The sequence below is a fragment of the Tamandua tetradactyla genome, chromosome 8 (genome assembly GCF_023851605.1).
Source record: "Tamandua tetradactyla isolate mTamTet1 chromosome 8, mTamTet1.pri, whole genome shotgun sequence".
NCBI classification, from domain to species: Eukaryota; Metazoa; Chordata; class Mammalia; order Pilosa; family Myrmecophagidae; genus Tamandua; species Tamandua tetradactyla.
Genome location: NC_135334.1, coordinates 97,119,997 through 97,139,041, shown reverse-complemented (window position 1 = coordinate 97,139,041; position 19,045 = coordinate 97,119,997). Strand labels below are relative to the sequence as shown.

The following is a 19,045-nucleotide window of genomic DNA, read 5'->3' as shown; positions in this document are numbered from 1 at the left end:
ACTTCTCTTAATACCTATTTACCTAGGAAAATCACTTCTCATCCTACAGACCAGTGGTTCAATACACCACATAATATAATAAATACCACATAAATAAATAAAAAGGAAAAACAACATGATCATCTCCATTGATGCAGAAAAGGCTTTTGATAAAATTCAATATCCTTTCTTGTTGAAAACATTTTAAAGGTTGGGAATAGAAGGGAACTTCTTCAACATGATAAAGTGAATATATAAAAAACCCACAGCCAACATCATACCCATCGGGGAAAAACTGAATGCTAGTGAAAGTTTTCCAGAATAAGTCTCCTTCTCCCCATGTCCCATCTAAGAAGTTGGTCACTCTTTCCTTAGAGTTTCTTATTTTTTTCTATATATTTATCTACCTGCTCTACAACACAATTGTGGTGGTTAGTTTTAAGTGTCAATTTTGCTAGGCAACAGTACCCAGCTATTTAATCAAACAATGATACAGGTATTACTGTGAAGTTGTTTTGTATTTGTGGTTAATATCTACAATCAATTGTGATTAACATCTACAATCACTTGACTTTAAGAGAAGGAAATTATCCTTAATAATGTAGCTGAGCTTCATGCAATCAGTTAAAGACCTTAAAAGGAAAAGCTGAAATTTCCAAGGGAAGAAAAAATTTTTCCTCATGACCACCACATAAAATCCTTTCTAAGTTCCCAGTCTGACAACCTACCCTACAGGTTTTTAAATCAAAACTGCGTCATCACAACTATATGCTAAAAAAACTAGACAACACAGATGAAATGAACAAATTCCTAGAAAAACATGAACAATCAACATAGACTAGGGAAGAAATAGATGATCTCAAAAAATAATCACAAATAAAGAGATTGAATCAGTCATCAAAACCTCCCAAGAAAGAAAAGTCCAGGACCAGATAGTTTCACATGTGAATTCTACCATTCAAGAAAGAATTAGTATCAATCTTGCTCAAACTTTTAAAAAAGTTTAAGAAGAGAGAAAGATACCTATTTCATTCTATGAAACCAACATCATCCTGATACCAAAGCCAAACAAAGGAACAACAAGAAAAGAAAATTGCAGACCAGTCTCTTTAATGAATATGGATGCAAAAATCCTCAACAAATACTCACAAATAGAATCAACCAGCACATTAAAAGAATTATACACTATGACCAGGTGGGATTTATTACAGGAATGCAAGGCTGGTTCAATACACCACATAATATAATAAATACCACATAAATAAATAAAAAGGAAAAACAACACGATCATCTCCATTGATGCAGAAAAGGCTTTTGATAAAATTCAATATCCTTTCTTGTTGAAAACATTTTAAAGGTTGGGAATAGAAGGGAACTTCTTCAACATGATAAAGTGAATATATGAAAAACCCACAGCCAACATCATACCCATCGGGGAAAAACTGAATGCTTTCCCTGTAAGATCAGGAACAAAACAAAGATGCCAACTGCTACCACTGTTATTAAACATTGTACTGGAAGTTCTAGATAGAACAATTAGGCAAGAGAAGAAATAAAATACATCCAAATTGGAAACAAAGAAGCAAAGCTTTCACTGTTTACAGATGACATGATACTATATGTGAAAAATCTACAGCAAAACTACTAGAGCTAATAAATGAGTACATCAAAGTGGCAGGGTACAAAATCAACAAGATCAGCAAAAATCAGTAGTGTTTCCATATACCAGTAATGGGCAATCTGAGGAGGAAATCAAGAAAAAATTACATTTACAATAGTAACCAAAAGAATAAACTATTTAGGGATAAATTTAACCAAGGCCAGAAAAACCTATACACAGAAAACTACAAGAAATTGCTAAAAGAAATTAAAGAAGAACTAAATTAATGGAAGGACACACTGTGTTCATGGATTGGAAGAATAAATATAGTTAAGATGTCAATTCTTCCCAAACTGATTTATAGATCCAATGTAATATCAAATAAAATCCCAAAAACTTACTTTGAAGAAATAGAAAAACCATTAACCAAATTAATTTGGAGGGACAGGGTGCCCCAAATAGCTAAAAATATCTTGAGAAAGAAGAATGAAGTAGGAGTTCTCATACTACCTGACTTTGAAGCATATTGTAGAGTTGTAGTGGGCCAAACAGCATGAAACTGGCATAAAGGTAGATACACTGACCAGTGAAATTGAGTTGAGTATTCATAATTAGACTCTGTCATCCATGGACAATTGCTGCTTGATGACACAGTAAAGTCAACTCAAGTGGGACAGAGCAGCCTCTTCAATAAATGGTGCATGGAGAACTGGATATCCACATGCAAAGGAATGAAATAGGACCCCTATCTCACAACTTTTTGAAAATTAATTCAAAAGTCAAAGACCTAAAAATTAGAACTAAGAAAATAAAACTTATAGAAAAAAATATAGGGAAATAACTTAAGGATCTTGTGATAGGAGGTGGTTTTCTAGACCTTACACCAAAAGTATGAACAATGAAAGAAAAAATAGATAAATGGTGTCTCCTCAAAACTGAAGACTTTTGTGCATCAATGGACTTTGTCAGGAAAGTAAAAAGGCAGCGTACACAATGAGAAACAGTATTTGGAAACAACAGATCAGACAAAGGTTAATATACAGAATATATAAAGAGATACGACAACTCAACAACAAAAAAGACAAACAACCCAGTTTAAAAATGGGCAAAATACATAGACAGATATGTTTTTTCTGAAGAGGAAATGCAAATGGTTCAAAACATATTAAAAGATGCTCAATTTTATTCTTCATTGTTCATTAGGGAAATACATAACCACAATGGGATATCAACTCATATCTACTAGAATGGTCATAATCAAAAGAAAACAAAAAACTACAATTGCTGGAGAGGATGTTGACAAAGAGGCACATTTATTCAGTGTGGGTGGGATGTAAAATGGTGCAACTATTCTGAAAGGCAGTTTGGCAGTTCCTCAGGAAGCTAAGTATGATCTAGCAATTCCATTACTAGATATACATATATTCGGAGGAACTGAAGGCAAGAATACAAATGGACATTTGCACACTGATGTTTATAGGACAATATTCATGGTTGCCAAGAGATGAAAACAGTCCAAAAGTCCATCAATGGATGAGTGGATAAACAAACTATGGTATATACATACGATGGAATATTACACAGCTGCAACACAGAATAAGGTCATGACACATATAACAATGTGGATGAACCCTGAGAACATTATGTTGAGTTAAATTAGCTAGAAACAAAAGGAAAAATATTGCACAGTCTCACTCGCATGGACTAACATTAATGACTGAAATCTGAGAGTTAAAGTGAGAACACCGGTTATCAGAAGATAGAAAGAGAGTAGAGAGTGGGCATTTGATGCAGAAGGGGTAGAGAATATTCAACAGGATTGATTGTAAAGATCCAGAAATGATTAGCACAATACTCTCTGATGGTAGCACAATATTGTAAGTGCACTGAACAAAGCCGAGTGTGATTATGGTTGAAAGGGTAAATCTGGGGGCAGGTCTGACATGAGAAGGAAAGTCAGAAGCTAATGACTGGGACTGTATAACTTAGTGAAACCTACAGTGGACAATGATGGTGATTAAATGTACAAATATAAGAATGTTTTTGCACGAAGGAGAACAATTGGATATCAACAATGCAAGGTGTGAAAATGGGATGATAAATGGAAAAATGCAATCAATGCAAACTAGGGTCTATAGTTAACGGTAATATTGTAATATGCTGCCATTAAATGTTTAACAAAGGCAATATGCCAAAGCTAAATGTCAATAAACGGGGAGATATAAGGAAGGGATATGAGATTCTTGTGGTGTTGTTGGCCCTCTTTTTTATTTTACTTTACTTTTTGTTCTTCATTTTTTTCCCTCTCTTTTCTCTGTGGAAGAAATGGAAATGTCCTCATATGGAATGTGGTGGTAAATGCATAACTATGTGATTATCCTGGGAATCATTTATTATTTACTTAGGATGGATTGTACAATGTATGAATAAAACTGTTAAAAAATAAACAGAAAGATACAAGTACTGGAGAAAATGTGGAGAGAGAGATGTACCCATTCACTATTGGTAGGGAAATAGAATAGTGCAGCCCCTCTGGAGGGCAGTGGCTGGTTCCACAGGAGGCTAAGCATAGGGCTATAATATAATCCTGCAACCCTGTTATTAGGAACATACTTGGAAGAACTGAAAGCAGGGACAGAAATGGACATTTCCACACTGGTGTTTATGGTGGCAGTATTCATGATTTGCAGTGGATGGAGATGGCCTAAGGGTACATCAGCTGATGAATGGAAGGGCAAATTGTGGTGTATATACACAATGGAGTATTTAGTGGCTACAAGAATGAATGAAGTTGTGAGGCATGCAACTAGGTGAATGAATCTTAAGGACAGAATGTTGAGTGAGATAAGCTAGAAATGAAAAGAAAATACAATATCTCACTAATGTAGACCATAATGTGAAAACCCTGAGAATTGAATTTGAGAGTATAGTTTATCAGGGGAAGGCTTATTGTAGCGCTTCCTTGATTGTAAGCTATTACAGCAGTCACATCTATTCCTGACTCGTAATGGTTATTTTTAAATTCTGAGATGCTGGGCCCTTTGTGTATCTCCTGGTCATTTCTTGTAACTTTGGGTATCTGTGTGACCCCTGGGACTCAGAGCTGTTCTGCAGCGATGAAAGTCAGCATTACTCGTACTGTAACAGTTTAAAAAGCTGAAAAAGAGATAAGACTTCAATTAGAGAAATGAATGAAGGAGATCTGGTTAGGACTAAGGTAAATCAGTCTAAAGGGTAAAGGATGATATTGATTGTGTTTTCAAACTTCAACTTCTGAGTGAGACCAAAGAGATGTTTATTTGGTTCAAAATTTATATTTTCAGTAGCATGCTACTGAATTTAGCTTGTATGGTCAGTTTATTCTAACACAATAATACATGGAACCTTGAATAGGGAGTGAGATCTTGTACTGTACAGGTTAGTGTGATGCCCTGATACATCTCAGCATAATCTGGACAGAAAATAAAAAAGTATTTGCAAAGTCTCCTTGGGGAATGGGGGAAAATGTGGAAATATTAACTTCCCCCACCTGGGGAATTCCTGATATTCTCATAAGCACTGGGTACTACCAATTTAATAGGCTAAGTCCTAGACCTTATAGCTCGCCCCTGTGAAATTATTCCTGCAAAGGAGAAACTAAGCCTACTTATAATTATGTCTAAGAGTCGCCCCCAAAGGATCTCTTCTGTTGTTCAGATGCGTCCTTTCTCTCTGAGCCAACTCTGCAGCTAAACTCACTGCCCTCCTGTTACATGGGACAAGACTCCCAGGGGTATAAATTTTCCCTGGCAGCATGGGACATGACTCCTGGGGATGAGACTGGACCTGGCATAGTGGGACTGAGAAAGCCTTCTTAATCAAAAGGGGGAAGAGAAATGAAACAAAACAAAGTGTCAATGGCTGAGAGATTTCAAATAGAGTCGAGATGTCATTGTGGAGGTTATTCTTAGACATTATGTAGATATCCCCTTTTGGTTTTTAGTGTATTGTAATAGCTAGAAGGAAATACTGAAATTGTTGAACTGTAACCCAGTAGCCTTGATTCTTGAAGATTACTGTATAGCTATACAGCTTTCATGATGAAAACCTTGTGACTGACACTCCCTTTAGCCAGTGTATGGACAGATGAGTAAGAAAATAAAGACAAAGAATTAATAAATAATTGTGGGGGAAAGTTGTATGGGATGTTTGGGTATTCTTTTTATTCTTATTTTTTTGTTGTGATGAAAATGTTCAAAAATTGATTGTGGTGAGGAATGCACAATTATATCATGATACTATGAACCACTGATTGTACACTTTGGATAATTATATGTGTTAATATATCTCATTTAAATTACATAAAAAAAATCAATTGACCATAGTTCTAATGGTTTATTTCTGCTCTCAACTCAGTTCCATTTGTCTATATTGCTGTCCCCATGACAATGTCGTGCAGCTTGGACCAAGGGTTTTAAAATCAGGAAGTGGGCAGCCACGCTGGCTCAGCAGACAGAGCTCTCCCTGAGACCCGGGTGCTTTTCCCGGTGCCTGCCCATGCAAAAAATAAAAAATAAAAAATAAAATCAGGAAAGTGTGAATCTGCCAACTTCGTCATTCTTTTCAAAGAAGTTTTTAGCTATTTGGTGGCCCTTACTATTCCAAATAAATTTGACGATTACCTTTTCCATTACTGCAATAACAAAAACAAGCAAGCCCAAACAAATCCTGTCACATATTCCTACCTAAATTTCCAGCTACTGGCCTGCCGAACTGATCTTGCTCTTAACTTGCCTGGCCACACAACAGCATGAGGCCACACAACAGTATGAGTCATTTTTTTTTTTTCTTTTTGTTGTTTTTTTTGGCATGGGCAGGCTCTGGGAATCGAACCCGGGTCTCCAGTATGGCAGTCGAGAATTCTGCCACTGAGCTGCCTTTGCAGGGCTCAAGCCAACATTTTTAAATAAAATAAAATAGATCTCGTATACACACACACACACACACACACACACACACACACACACACACAAATATATCCTATTGGTTCTGTGTCTCTGGACCTCTTCCCCCCCTTCCCGCCCTCCTCTTCCCATCCTTCTCCAGTCTGGCAAGGACTGTGATTATTCTGTGTATGCACAAGGTTTAGCATAGGGACTAGCACAGAGTAGACTCTCTCAATAAATGTTAGCTGAACAAGTGAATGGTGATTTTATGCTGCTATTGCTTTATTTGCTCTGAGTTTGACATGTAAAATTCACTGCTAATAACCCCACAGAAAAATAGTTCACAGCAGCATGAGGAACCCCGAACTACAACAAACAATTCAATATTCATTACAAAGAAGTTGTAGGTGCTGATCTCCGAATAGATGATCTTTAGCTCTAACACATTCAAACCAGAAGTTTCTGTAATGAAACAATTGCTCCCACTGAGCCTCGGGAGGCAGAAAGCTGACAACTATGTGGAATTCAATACTGAGGAGTGCTTAGAAACTGAGAAAAGAAGGTAGGGGAATTTCCTTCCAAACACCACAAAGTGAATCCCAGGGTCAGACACTGAGAAGTTAACTCAGAGTGCTGACCGGAAATCCTGAGGCTGGAACTTGCTTTTGAACATTGGCTCTTACCTCTTCTGGGCTCACGGTCATCGTGCAATCTCAGTGAAAGCTATGGATACTCCTCCTCTAAAATGGGCACACACTCATATACACACTTTTTAAACTTGAGTGGGCATCAAAATCACCTGAAGGCTTGTAGATACAGAGCACTCTGCCTCACTGCCCGAGTTTCTGATTGAGTAGTTGGGATGGAGAATACGCATTTCTCATCACGTTTCAGGTGGTGCTGATGCTGCTGGCCTGTGGATCACACTTCTAGCACTACTGCCCTCACTTATCTGGAACACTAAGTTCAGAGAATACCCGACTGTCACTCATTCTGCCAGCTATTCAGGAAGAAAGGCAAAAGCAGTTACATAAAACCAATAAAGTAGGGTTTGCATGAAGCAAAGTTCAAGACCCAGTGCAAGTGGAAACCGACGTGCCTCTGTAGCTTTAGCTTTGCAAAATGTCAAATCCACAGTGAGAAGAAGGCCTTAAAGAAACTGTATCACACTGCAAACCACCTGTGGTAGTTAGGCTCAGCTGTCAACTTGGCCAGGTAAAGGCGCCTAGTTCTGTTGCTGTGGACATGAGCCAACGGTACGTGAACCTCATCTGTTGCTGATTACATCCGCAGTCGCCTAGGAGGCGTGCCTGCTGCAATGAATGATGTTTGAGTTTATTGACTAGTGCTTAAATGAGAAAGCGCAAGGTAGCACAGCCCAAGCAGCTCAGCATACCTCATCTCAGCACTCACAGCTCAGCCCAGGCCTTTGGAGATGCAGAAAGGAGTCACCCCGGGGAAAGTTATTGGAGCCCAGAGGCCTGGAGAGAAGGCCAGCAGAGACCATCCTGTGCCTTCCCACGTAAGAAGGAACCTCAGTCGAAAGTCAGCTGCCTTTCCTTTAAAGAACTAATGAAATAAATCCCCTTTTATTAAAAACCAATCCATCTCTGGTGTGTTGCATTCTGGCAGTAGCAAACTAGAACAACACCTTTTAGGGAAAAATATCAATATTTGATGTTGTATATTACCCAACGTTATCCCTCCTGCACCACCCGGTCCAAGTTCTACCCCTTCAATAAAACCTTCCTCACTGCTCCAGTCCCCACTCTCTTCCCTTCGCACAGAACTTCCACAGGTCCTAGTCACACAGTACAAAATTGCCACCAAGTGCCTCTTGAATCCTGCATTATTCCTCTTTATATTTCCAGAGTCTAAATTAGCAACTGACTTCTAGACACTGCTTCTGAGTTGTTGTGGCCTGAACTGAGATCTCCCTCTACGAATTCTTATTTCACCACAGTGGAAAGGAAAGCACTCTTCTAAATATCATTTAGAAATTTGAGGTTAGTCTTATAATATGCAAATATCTCTGCAAATGAGACATAAGCTTGTCAAAAGGCAGTGGCTAGAGACTGCTTAGCTTAGGGACAAACCAGTTAGATCCCAAGAAGCCTTTAGAACATCATGTAATCATGTGACAGTTGAGTTGGACAATTTACATTTTTTAATGACCACAGTAAAAAAGGAAGTAATAGAAAAATAGACATATATTGGAATGGTTTCCTTGTGACAAATTTAAAATAATAGTAAAAAAATTGCTGATACTTAAAGGTCAAAGGAGTGCTTAGCAAATTTTTGCTGCAAGACTAGAGAAAGCTTTTTCTGAAACAGCTCATTATTCAGTGAAACTTATTCTGAATAAATAAGGTTTTCTAGAATTCTTATATTCATTCCTGTGTTTTCAGTTAGCATATTCTGCAGAGTCTTACATCTAGCAAGATGCCCAGGAGAAAAGGGATCTAAAGTAAAAAAAAAATTGGGACGTTCATAATGCAAAGTTAAACGAGCTTAATTATTTTTAATCGACAATTACCCAAATATATTTGCATATAGAATACTTTACTGCAATACATACCAGCATTAGTGTTGTAAGATTGAGACTTTAATAAATGCTTCGTTGGAGACATATCCCCCCAGTGTCTAGTCAGGTTTGAGCTCCTGGCATCAATCATAGAAAGAAGGAAAGACTTCAGTCGCCTTTACTTTGTTGTTGCTCCCTTTATGCCAAGCAAAGGCCAGAGCCCACTCAAAACGATTGAGCCTACAAACAGACATGTGCTTCTCAGTTCAGAGAGGCTGGGACTAGGGAGTAGCAAACCCTACAGGCCTCAGCAGGTGAGCACGTGTGGGGCTGTTGGTTCAACATGTCCTGGCAATAGCTCCAAGTCTGGCTGTGTCTTTGATTCATCAATTTTTGATCCCTGGAACTGAGACTGGGAGTCCCATGGCAATATGAGAAGTCCCACAGCTTTGAGGCCACCTCTCGGCAGAAAACATGTTGATATTCTCAGGTGACCTCTGAGATGGCCCATCCTAGATGTCCCCCCTTTGCTCAGATATGTGAGTCCCCCAGAATACACTAAGATGGAGAAAAGTCTTATTCCCCTTGTACATACACAGAAGACAAACTAAATTTAAAGCATCATCATAGGCTCTGTGCCAGGGGTGTATTTACATACCCACAATGAAGTAGAAAATGAGGCAATTATCAGAATAGAAAAATCAGCACTTAAATTTTATCCATTGAAGAGTTATCTCCAATTAATAAACAACTGTGAGAGGCATTTGGGCTTTGGGTTTGAATTCTGGCTCCAGAGCTAACTAGCATTTGCTTTACATATATAGCCAGGCTACTTGAGTTCTTTAGGCCTGAATTGTCTTATTTGCTTTCTATCTCATAAATGATTTGTGAAGGTTAACTGGCACATTGTGGGTGTTCAATAAATAAAAATATGGCTTTTATATCATCTTTTATGCAAGACCTTAGGAAATAAAGTGATATTCGCACAGCTTAACATTTCCAAACTATTAGACATGTACACACTCAGAAAGGATGTTGATTAAGACTCCCTGGAACAAGGAATCTATCAATTACAAGTTGAATAATATGGGACAATGCAACATCTTTGTGTCTCAGCTTTCAGGTCTATTAAATGAAGATAATAAAAATCCCCACTGATGGAGTTGTTTTGAGGATAAAGAGTTAAGAAGAGTGCCTAGTGAGTGAAGTAATCAATGAATCTTTGCAATTAGTGGCATTTATTTTTATTATTATACCTATAAAATAGCTAAATCATTTCATCCTTCAAGTCCAATCATTTCTATGCAGCCTGGTATGCCTGTTATTTAATACTTTCGGATCACACTCTTCCCAAATTTCCCACATATTTTATACAGCTGACCACATAATTTTACAGGTAATTATAACCTGTTTCAGAATGCTGTCTGTTGGGTCATGTATGTTGATTTTGTCTACTCATTGGTGTTTTAAACTCCCTAATAGAGGAATTCTCTGTACCTCATATATCACCCAGCTTAGTGCTAAGACTGCAACAGGCTTATTTTTAAGGATATAATAATTATCACAACATCACATTGCTTGTGAAGATTATTTTGAAGCAATTTTCTATTTTTCTTCCCCTTTATTATATCCCATATGATCTTCATAGCATCCTGGGGGAGATTTATATATGAGGAAAAGGAGATACAGAAGGGAGAATGTTTTATGCTAGGTCACGAAATAGTGTAACAGGAGCCTGGACAGAGTTAAGATTCCCTGAGTCTCCACCGGTTCTCCCATTCACTGTGAACTGCTTCAAAGTGTGGGCCCAAAGCTGTCATATCCTCTCCATGGCTGGTCACAGCAGCCATTAGGAGGTGTTTAAAGAATAGATCAATTGTCGCTGAAAATATATCAAACAGAGGCAGGGGTTGCTCGCCCACTAGGCCTTAAAGCTTCTTTGAGATCTTGTCAGTGTAACTCCCAGAAATGTTTGGTTTAATTTCATAGTCCAAGTGGAGAATATGCCTGTGTCATCAGCCAGGGTAGGGTGAGGGTGATAAAAAACTTGGGGTTCATATCCTGGGTTTAGTGCAATGCACTCTATTCTGACGTTTCCCTTTTCTCCCTGGCTGCCAGGACTTTCATAACATCATAGCTAATTCTCATGGTTAATATATTTACCTTATTTCTTATTATTTTATTTTAATAACTCTGTGAATACATGTTCTTTGTATATACCAAACTAACTGCTTTTAGGAGGCAGAAGATAAAAAAATGAAAGAATAAAATTAATAAGTTAAAAATTTACCTGCCACCATTTTCTCCTACTCTCTATCCCCCATCCCCTCCTTCCGTTTTTCTACTCTGAAACCATATTGCCAGAAATGCAGAAAAGATAATGAAATAGGGGACAACCATGGGATATTATTGTCAAGACTGAAGTGCTACTGGATTCACCATCAAGAGCCTGACACCTTGTCATCCTGCCCTTAGCCCAGTTGAACAGCCCCAAAACCCAGTTTTGAATCCACTTGATAAAAAAAATCACCAATGCTCATGATGCAGACAGAATATTTCAACTCTACAGCTGTGTCTCACACCTTTTCTCTAATCCTCTCTTTTGCCCTGTCTCATTTATCTCAGCTACTCTGCCAAATGTCCCTTCTACTCATGGCCCATTATTGATCTCCTCTCATACAGACAGCATTGCAGAGTTAAATTTGTTAAAAGCAGAAGCATTAGGATGGAACACACATGGGTAACGGCCACTGTGCCCTCTGGTACAGTTTCTGGTCCATAGTAAGTGCTCAGTTAATGAAAATGGCTAATATTTATTGAGCACTTAAAATTAACTGCTGGATGCCTTTTTCCAATATTAGCTTATTTAATCCTCAAAATTATTCTACAACCACTTATGGGGAGGTGCTTTTGTAAATTGCATGGAACACTGCCTGGCACAGACGAAGCTCTCAATAAATGTTAGCTCTTACTAGGATTGCCATTGTTGTCTTCATTTGGCAGGTGAGAGAACTGAGGTGAAGGGAGGTTAAATGGTAACTACTATGATGGACTACTTGTCAAGATATTTGCATATATTAATACTTAAATTAGCAAAAATTCCATCAGCAAGTATTGTTTTAATCATTGTACACTAAAAAAAAAAGCTAAGTTTCAGAGAGGTTAATATCTTGGCAAGTACTGCTCAGCTAGTAAGTGGCTGAGCTGGGATATGAATCAGGCTTGTGTGTAGCTACACCTGCCTTCATTATTCCATGCTGTCACTGGCTAGGCCTTCACTGTCTTCCCACTCCTTTCAGCAAAGTCTGTCACAGACAGAGGATCTTCAGGTCCCACCCCTTCCTTGTCACCACTTCTATGAGACTGGGCACTGGGCAGTGACAGTGGAAATCAAATCATTCTTAAACCATTCCAATCAGCCTTGACACATCAACAGGCTGAAACTGAAACCTTCCCAAGAGATTCCTGCAGGACCCTTTCTGGTTGTTTTATGTGGCTTTGCATGATGATGAAAGTTGCAGACAAGTGAATCTTCATTTTTCCATTTATAGTGACCAAAAAGCAGACTCTGAAGTCTGGGAACCTGCTTTGACCAACTAACTGTTGTAGAAGGGACACTAATGGGACAGTGAGAGGTGCCATGTCCTAAGAATGGCTAGATGTAATCCCAGTGTCTGCCCTGATCAACAAAATAGGTTTCAAACTTATTTTTATAACAAAAAAATGAATGACCGATACAATTTAATTTAACATAAACCTTTAAAAGGTATCAAATACTTCAAACTGTACTCGAGACGATAAAGAACTGATTAAGGATATAAGCTTAACTCTGATAAATTCTAAAAAAAAAAATTAGATGCAAATAAATGGCTGTGAGGCACATAAGAGGAAGGCATTTTTAAATTATTATTTGAGGAAATCTATGGTAGTATTTTTTATTCTTTCTATTCACTTGGAGACTTAAAAGAATGACTTCAGCATAGGTCACAAAAGAATGACCAGATCAAGTGAATGAGGGTCTCCAGGATGTGGCACCCCATTGTGGGTAATTTTCCAAAGCTATCCAGGTTAACCGAATGTGAGATAGGTCTGAGGATCAGTGGTTTAAGGAGGAAGACGTCATCAGGAATTTTACAAGTAGAAATGAGGTCATGCCATACGCATAGGGATGGTCAGAGAAAAGTACACAAGCCAAGGAGTAGAGGAAAGAGAGTGCAGGGCATGGGGAGAGAGGAACGAGGTAAGTCTGGGTGTCTGTACAGAGCAGGAGGAGGAGCAGAAGCTTCTACAAGGCTTCCTATGTGCAGCCTGATCGCTCTGCAGACAGGATGACATCATGGGGGTGTGTCTCTTATTTCAAACAATGTAAAACACTGCTCAGTATACATGCCATTGTTAGGGATGTAACTGTTCTCATTCCCAAATGGCCCAGATAACTATGCCTAGATAAACAGGCAGGTGCTCAAAACTTCTCTGTTAAAACTAAGAATCACTGACGATGCCTTTGTGTCAAAAGACAGACTGTACCATACCCCACAGAAAGGTGGGATCTTTTTCTGTCAATGTAAGTTTGTAACTTTATGGTCCCTCTCTCCTAGCATTACAAAGATACACAAGCAAATGACAATAAGAAAGAGATAAAGACAGAGACAGAAGAGAAACAGAGAGAGAGAGAGACTAACAATGTTATCAAAAATGATAATTCTACAATATATGGGACTCATTATTTCTTCTATTAAATGCTCTTCTTTAGGAGAAAGAGGCACATTTTAAACATTTTTACTCATAAAATCAAGCTTTGCATGTGTGTGCAGTGTTTTATGATGGCAATGACATTTGATGCTTATGATAACTGATGAAGTCAACAGAGCAGGTGTTATCCTCATCTGACAAAAAGTGGCAAGGAGTGACATGAGATTGTTCATCTAAAAGCCTACAACTGCCGCACTTAGGATTCTATCATATGATAGTCCCTCTATTGTCTGAGGAAGAAACAACATAGCTGAGCACATGTTGCAAACCCAATTAAAAAAAAAAAATTAAAGATCCCTTTAGGTGCTGCTATTTCTTTTAAATACAAGCCTCAGTAGTTGATGTTCTTTAGGGCTTCTATTCTGATATGTTAATTTTCAGTGTCATTAACATATGACTTAGAATCTTTCCTGCCATGAATCCCTCAAGAACAGAGATCTTACCTCATTCATACCCACATTCCCAGAAGGCCTAACAGTGCTGGAGCCATGACTGCTCTCAAGTGAGATTTTTCTGGAATAAAAGACTCACACGGTTTTGGGAGTTTTTTTAACATCTTGCATCAGGCAGCATTCTCTACACAGCTGGTTATGGCAAGCCAAATAGAAAAGGTATCGGACCTGACATGTTTTTGCATGTCTGTCCCTCCCATCATCTGACCTATATGTATTGAGTCCTATGATGTGTCTGTGTTGCTCCAGGATTGGCGGTACAGTGGTAAAAAGACAGACAAGGTCCCTGCTCTCAAGGAACTTGCATACACTGTGGCAGGAGACAGAAAATTACACAGACACATACAGAAAATTAGAGAATAAAAAATGCTATAAAAGATATAAAAGAGAGTGATATAGGGGCCAGCCTGTATCCAGAACATCAGCTAGATCCACCTCCCTACCCCGTATTATCAACAGCCCCTTCCAATATGAAAAAGTTAGAATGGCCAGAGCCCAAATTCCCCTATAGAAGGGGAGAGAAATCAAAGCTGATGGTGGATTTTACAGAGGGTTAGGGTTTAACATATGAGTTTGATTGCTGAATCATTAAATAGATATTTCTTTTAGTCTCCAGTATCTTAGAGCAGCTGGCAGTAAAAACCTAAAATTGTGAAATTGTAACCCATACCAAACTCTGAAAACTGTTCTACAACTAATTGTTACGATGTGCTTTGAAATTTATTGCTTTTTGTATACAAGTTATTTTTCACAACCAAAAAGAAAAGCACAGTCGATTGTAATGATAAAAAAATATTTATTCCTTCTAGTCTCCAGTGTTCTGGAGCAGCTACAAGGAAAAATCTGAAGTGATGGTTTGTAGCCCACGACAAACTCCGAGATCTGACCTGTAACTATTTGTTGAAGAGTGCTTCAAAAATTATTGCTTTTTTTTTCTATGTGTACATGATATATTACACAAGAAAAAAAATTTTTAAAAGAGAGTGATATAATGAAGTGAATCGTTTAGGGCTACTTGAGATAAAATGGATACAGAAGGAGGAACATTTGAGTAAGACCTAAACAATAACAAGGAGACAGCCACACAACAGAACAGGTGTTGCATGCTCTGCACAGACAGAAGAGCAAAAGAAAAGGCGCTGAAACAGGGAGGAGCTCATTGTCATGTTCAGGACATGAAAAGACCCAAAAGCCTAAATACATAAGAGATGAGTCCAAGAAGTAGACAGGGACAGCATCACTTAAAGCCCTGGTTGCCATAGAAAGAAGTTAGTCATTTATTTTACGTTCAATGGTGTTCTAGTTTGCTAGCTGCCAGAATGCAACACACCAGAGATGGATTGGCTTTTAATAAAAGGGGATTTCTTTCGTTAGTTCTTCAGAGGAAAGGCAGCTAACTTTCATCTGAGGTTCTTATGTGGGAAGGCACAGGATGGTCTCTGCTGGCCTTCTCTCCAGGCCTCTGGGCTCCAAAAACTTCCCCCGGGGTGATTCCTTTCTGCACCTCCAAAGGCCTGGGCTGAGCTGCGAGTGCTGAGATGAGGTATGCTGGGATGAGGTATGCTGAGCTGCTTGGGCTGTGCTGCATTGCACTCTCTCATTTATGCACCAGCCAATAAGTCAAACGTCATTCATTGCAGCAGGCACGCCTCCTAGCCGACTGCAGATGTAATGAGCAACAGATGAGGTTCACGTACCATTGGCTCACGTCTACAGCAACAGAACTAGGTCACTTCACCTGGCCAAGTTGACAACTGAATCTAACTACTACGAATGGGAAGGCATTAGAAGATTGTAACAAGAAAGCAACATGATCTGATTAACACATCTGTTTTTCTAAGAAAGAGTCTGAACCAACAGAATGCTCTCAATTACCAAAGAAACATGAAGTGATGGTCAGGTGTCTCTTCACTTTAAGGCCCATTTACAACAAGTTTTCCAAAAGTGTGAGGCTGAATTTAGCAAACGAGCAGAGATTCCTATGAATCAACATGATCAAGGAAAAGAAGGGGTTGATTTTGATTCAGAGATGTGTTCCTTACCATCCAGACGGGACAGCACGTGCAAAGGCACAGACGTGTGTGTCACCCACGACTCAGCTAGGTGAGGCCCTCCCCATTATGGGGGCCTTTGTGGGTTGTTTTTTTTTGTTTGTTTTTTTGGCATGGGCAGGCACCAGGAATCGAACCTGGGTCTCCTGCATGGGAGGTGAGAGCTCTGCCTGCTGAGCCACTGTGGCCCACCCGGGGCCTTTGTTTTTGATGATATCTCAGCCCGAACACTTAATACTCGTCTTGTTGTGTGATGGTAGCACACAGAAGTGCCTGGCAGTATGTAAAGGAAGTATATGAGCACTCAGGGTAAATGCAAACCTTTCCTTGAAGTGACAGATAATTACTTTAACACTAAAAGAAGCACAGATAGAGTATGGGTCAGAATGCTGAGTATGAGGAACACCGAAGATAATAATAGCTAACATCATTTGAACACAGATATTAATTGAATTGATTCTTACAGCAATCATATGCATTGGACATGAATATTTTTTCCATATTAAGGCACAGTCTAGCGGAGAATATGCCCAAAATAATCCAGTTAGAAGTGGCAGAGTAGGAATTTGCCTGCTCGAAATCTGGCTCAAGAGGCTGTGCTTTTAACTTCTAAGTCTCTCAAAACTTCATATTAATGCTGAGATTATGAAGGAAAATTCATTCTAGATGCCTGTTGCTCCCTAATCTATTTTTGCATTAGGGAAACATCAGTGGAGAAGTTGGCAAAATGTTACCTGGGTTGCAGCAGCAACCTTTAGAAAAACAAAAAGGTAAGCAATGAGCAGAGAGAATGAATTTCCAAAGTCAAATTCCCACTTGCAGGACCCCGAGTTCAGAATGCTGTCCTCTAACTCCGTCCCAATCAGCATTAAGAATTCAGCTGAGTACACATGATATGAAATAACCGGGCTAGCCAAGGTTTTCAAGGGAGCAGTCATAGTTTTGATCAGCAGTTTGGATTTCATGAAAGTTGTAAGGTCTTGAAGGTGAGCAAATCCATCTAACTCCCTGTGTTCAGCACTCAACAGAACTACAAAGCAGAACAGTGCTTGAAATGAGACTTTTCAAGAGCTAATGGTGATAATAGCAAGCATAATAAGGTTAATGCAACTATATCGTATTTGTACATCAATTCAAAGTTTATAAATGTGGAACATAGGATATTCAATTTAATTCTAAAATAATATATGGGTATTATTATCCCCAGTTTTACATCTTCACCAGTAAAGTCTCTGAGGGTCTTTTACAGTACAAAAGCTGGGATTTAAACTAAACTCTTTAAGTCCAGTAAGGGTTCCTCCTCTCTGCAGCTGTCGCCCAAACTGTCAAAAATGTCAGCAAGCCATCATAGTTTTTCCTTAGAAAGAACTAAATGCTGTAGCATAGAGATCCAAGCTTTGTTCCTCTGACTGCCCTAGTTTTTGTACAAAATTCATAAAACCCTACGTTGCATAAATCATGGGGTAATCTCTGAACTGCAGAGGGAAAAAATTGAAAAACTGAAGTGCTTAACCTGTGAGTAGCTGGTTTTTAACACTAGGCACTGCACAGAGTACTAAGCAAACTGTCCCATTCAACAAAGATGCAGGTGGACAGAGGGCATGGCTGCAAGCGGCTTACCAACGCAGGACTCCCCGGACAGTGAATAGGTCCCATCGTCATGGAAACCGCTTCTGCACTCACAGTGGTACCACCCTGGCAGGTTAACGCAGCGGGAATGGTTGTGGCACTCAATGATCCCCTCTGTACATTCATCAATATCTGCCTCAGAGAAAAACACAAGCCCACCAGGGCGTTAATTTCTTTTGACACTAACCTTTCAGTTACCACCTAAAAACATGCTTACATTTAACATATCAGTTAAGAGTTGTTAACTCACCTAAAATGAAAGTTACAGGATGAACTAAGTCCCATTTTCCCAGAATCCAAACAAATTGAAAGCTACATTCTTAGATACTTTTTTTGATTTATTGAACAATGAACGAGAAAATATACCTGTGGCCTGCAATAGGCTATATTGCCTTATGGATCATCAGAAACTAAATCGAAGATGTTTTGGGCACAATTTTGGTATTGGGTATATATGAATTTTCTCTGATCTGGTGTTTCCCAAACAGGAATTCCAGATATTACTTAGCGTTCTTTGAAAATGCCTTTGAACAAATAAAGGGGGGACACTCTGGGTTAAATAATGCTAAACCAATGTTTCACTTATTTATTTTTTTAATTTCCATCTCAGAGACTTATTTTTTCTTAAGCAGGTAGAAAATGTGTCAGGTATACACGTAAGAGGGCGCGCGGGCACTCTCGCAAAGACAGAGGTGAGAGAGGCGAGAGGCAGTAGGCAGTGTGGGGTCATTTGCTTTTGTAGATTCGTTTTACTTATTCCTCCTCTCCTTTCCTTGCTCAGGGCTTTTTCTTCTCTTCTTCCGCCTCTCCAGGGCAGTGCCTGGTGGCAGTATATTGGGGTGGGGGTGGGGGAGTTGGGTTGTTTCTACCCTTCTCCTGAGACGATGACTCCTTCAGGTGGGTCATCTGGCTTCACTCTTCCCCATCAATGACTCCCTCAGGTGGGGGTTGTTTGGCTTCAGATGGGTGGGCTGCTGCTGGGTGTTTCCCGTAGTGGGGGGCCCCTGGACAGGGTGTCTGCCAGACACAGCCCCCCTGACCTTGATTAAGGGCCCCTTCATGTTTGTTTGTTTTTTCTCTCCCTCTCTCCTTATTCCAGCCTGTCTCAAATTCCCCCTTAGAGAGTTCTTGCC

The 19,045-nt window shown here is 39.2% G+C and overlaps 1 protein-coding gene across 1 annotated transcript in view; it reads right to left on the bottom strand.

The window, feature by feature from the left end:
- NELL1 (neural EGFL like 1) overlaps window positions 1–19,045 on the bottom strand; it is an 884,414-nt gene that overhangs the window by 30,384 nt on the left and 834,985 nt on the right. Inside the window, exon 16 of the mRNA XM_077114226.1 lies at window positions 17,904–18,044. Within this exon, the coding sequence (XP_076970341.1) occupies window positions 17,904–18,044 (141 nt within the window). The remainder of the gene's footprint in view (window positions 1–17,903; window positions 18,045–19,045) is intronic.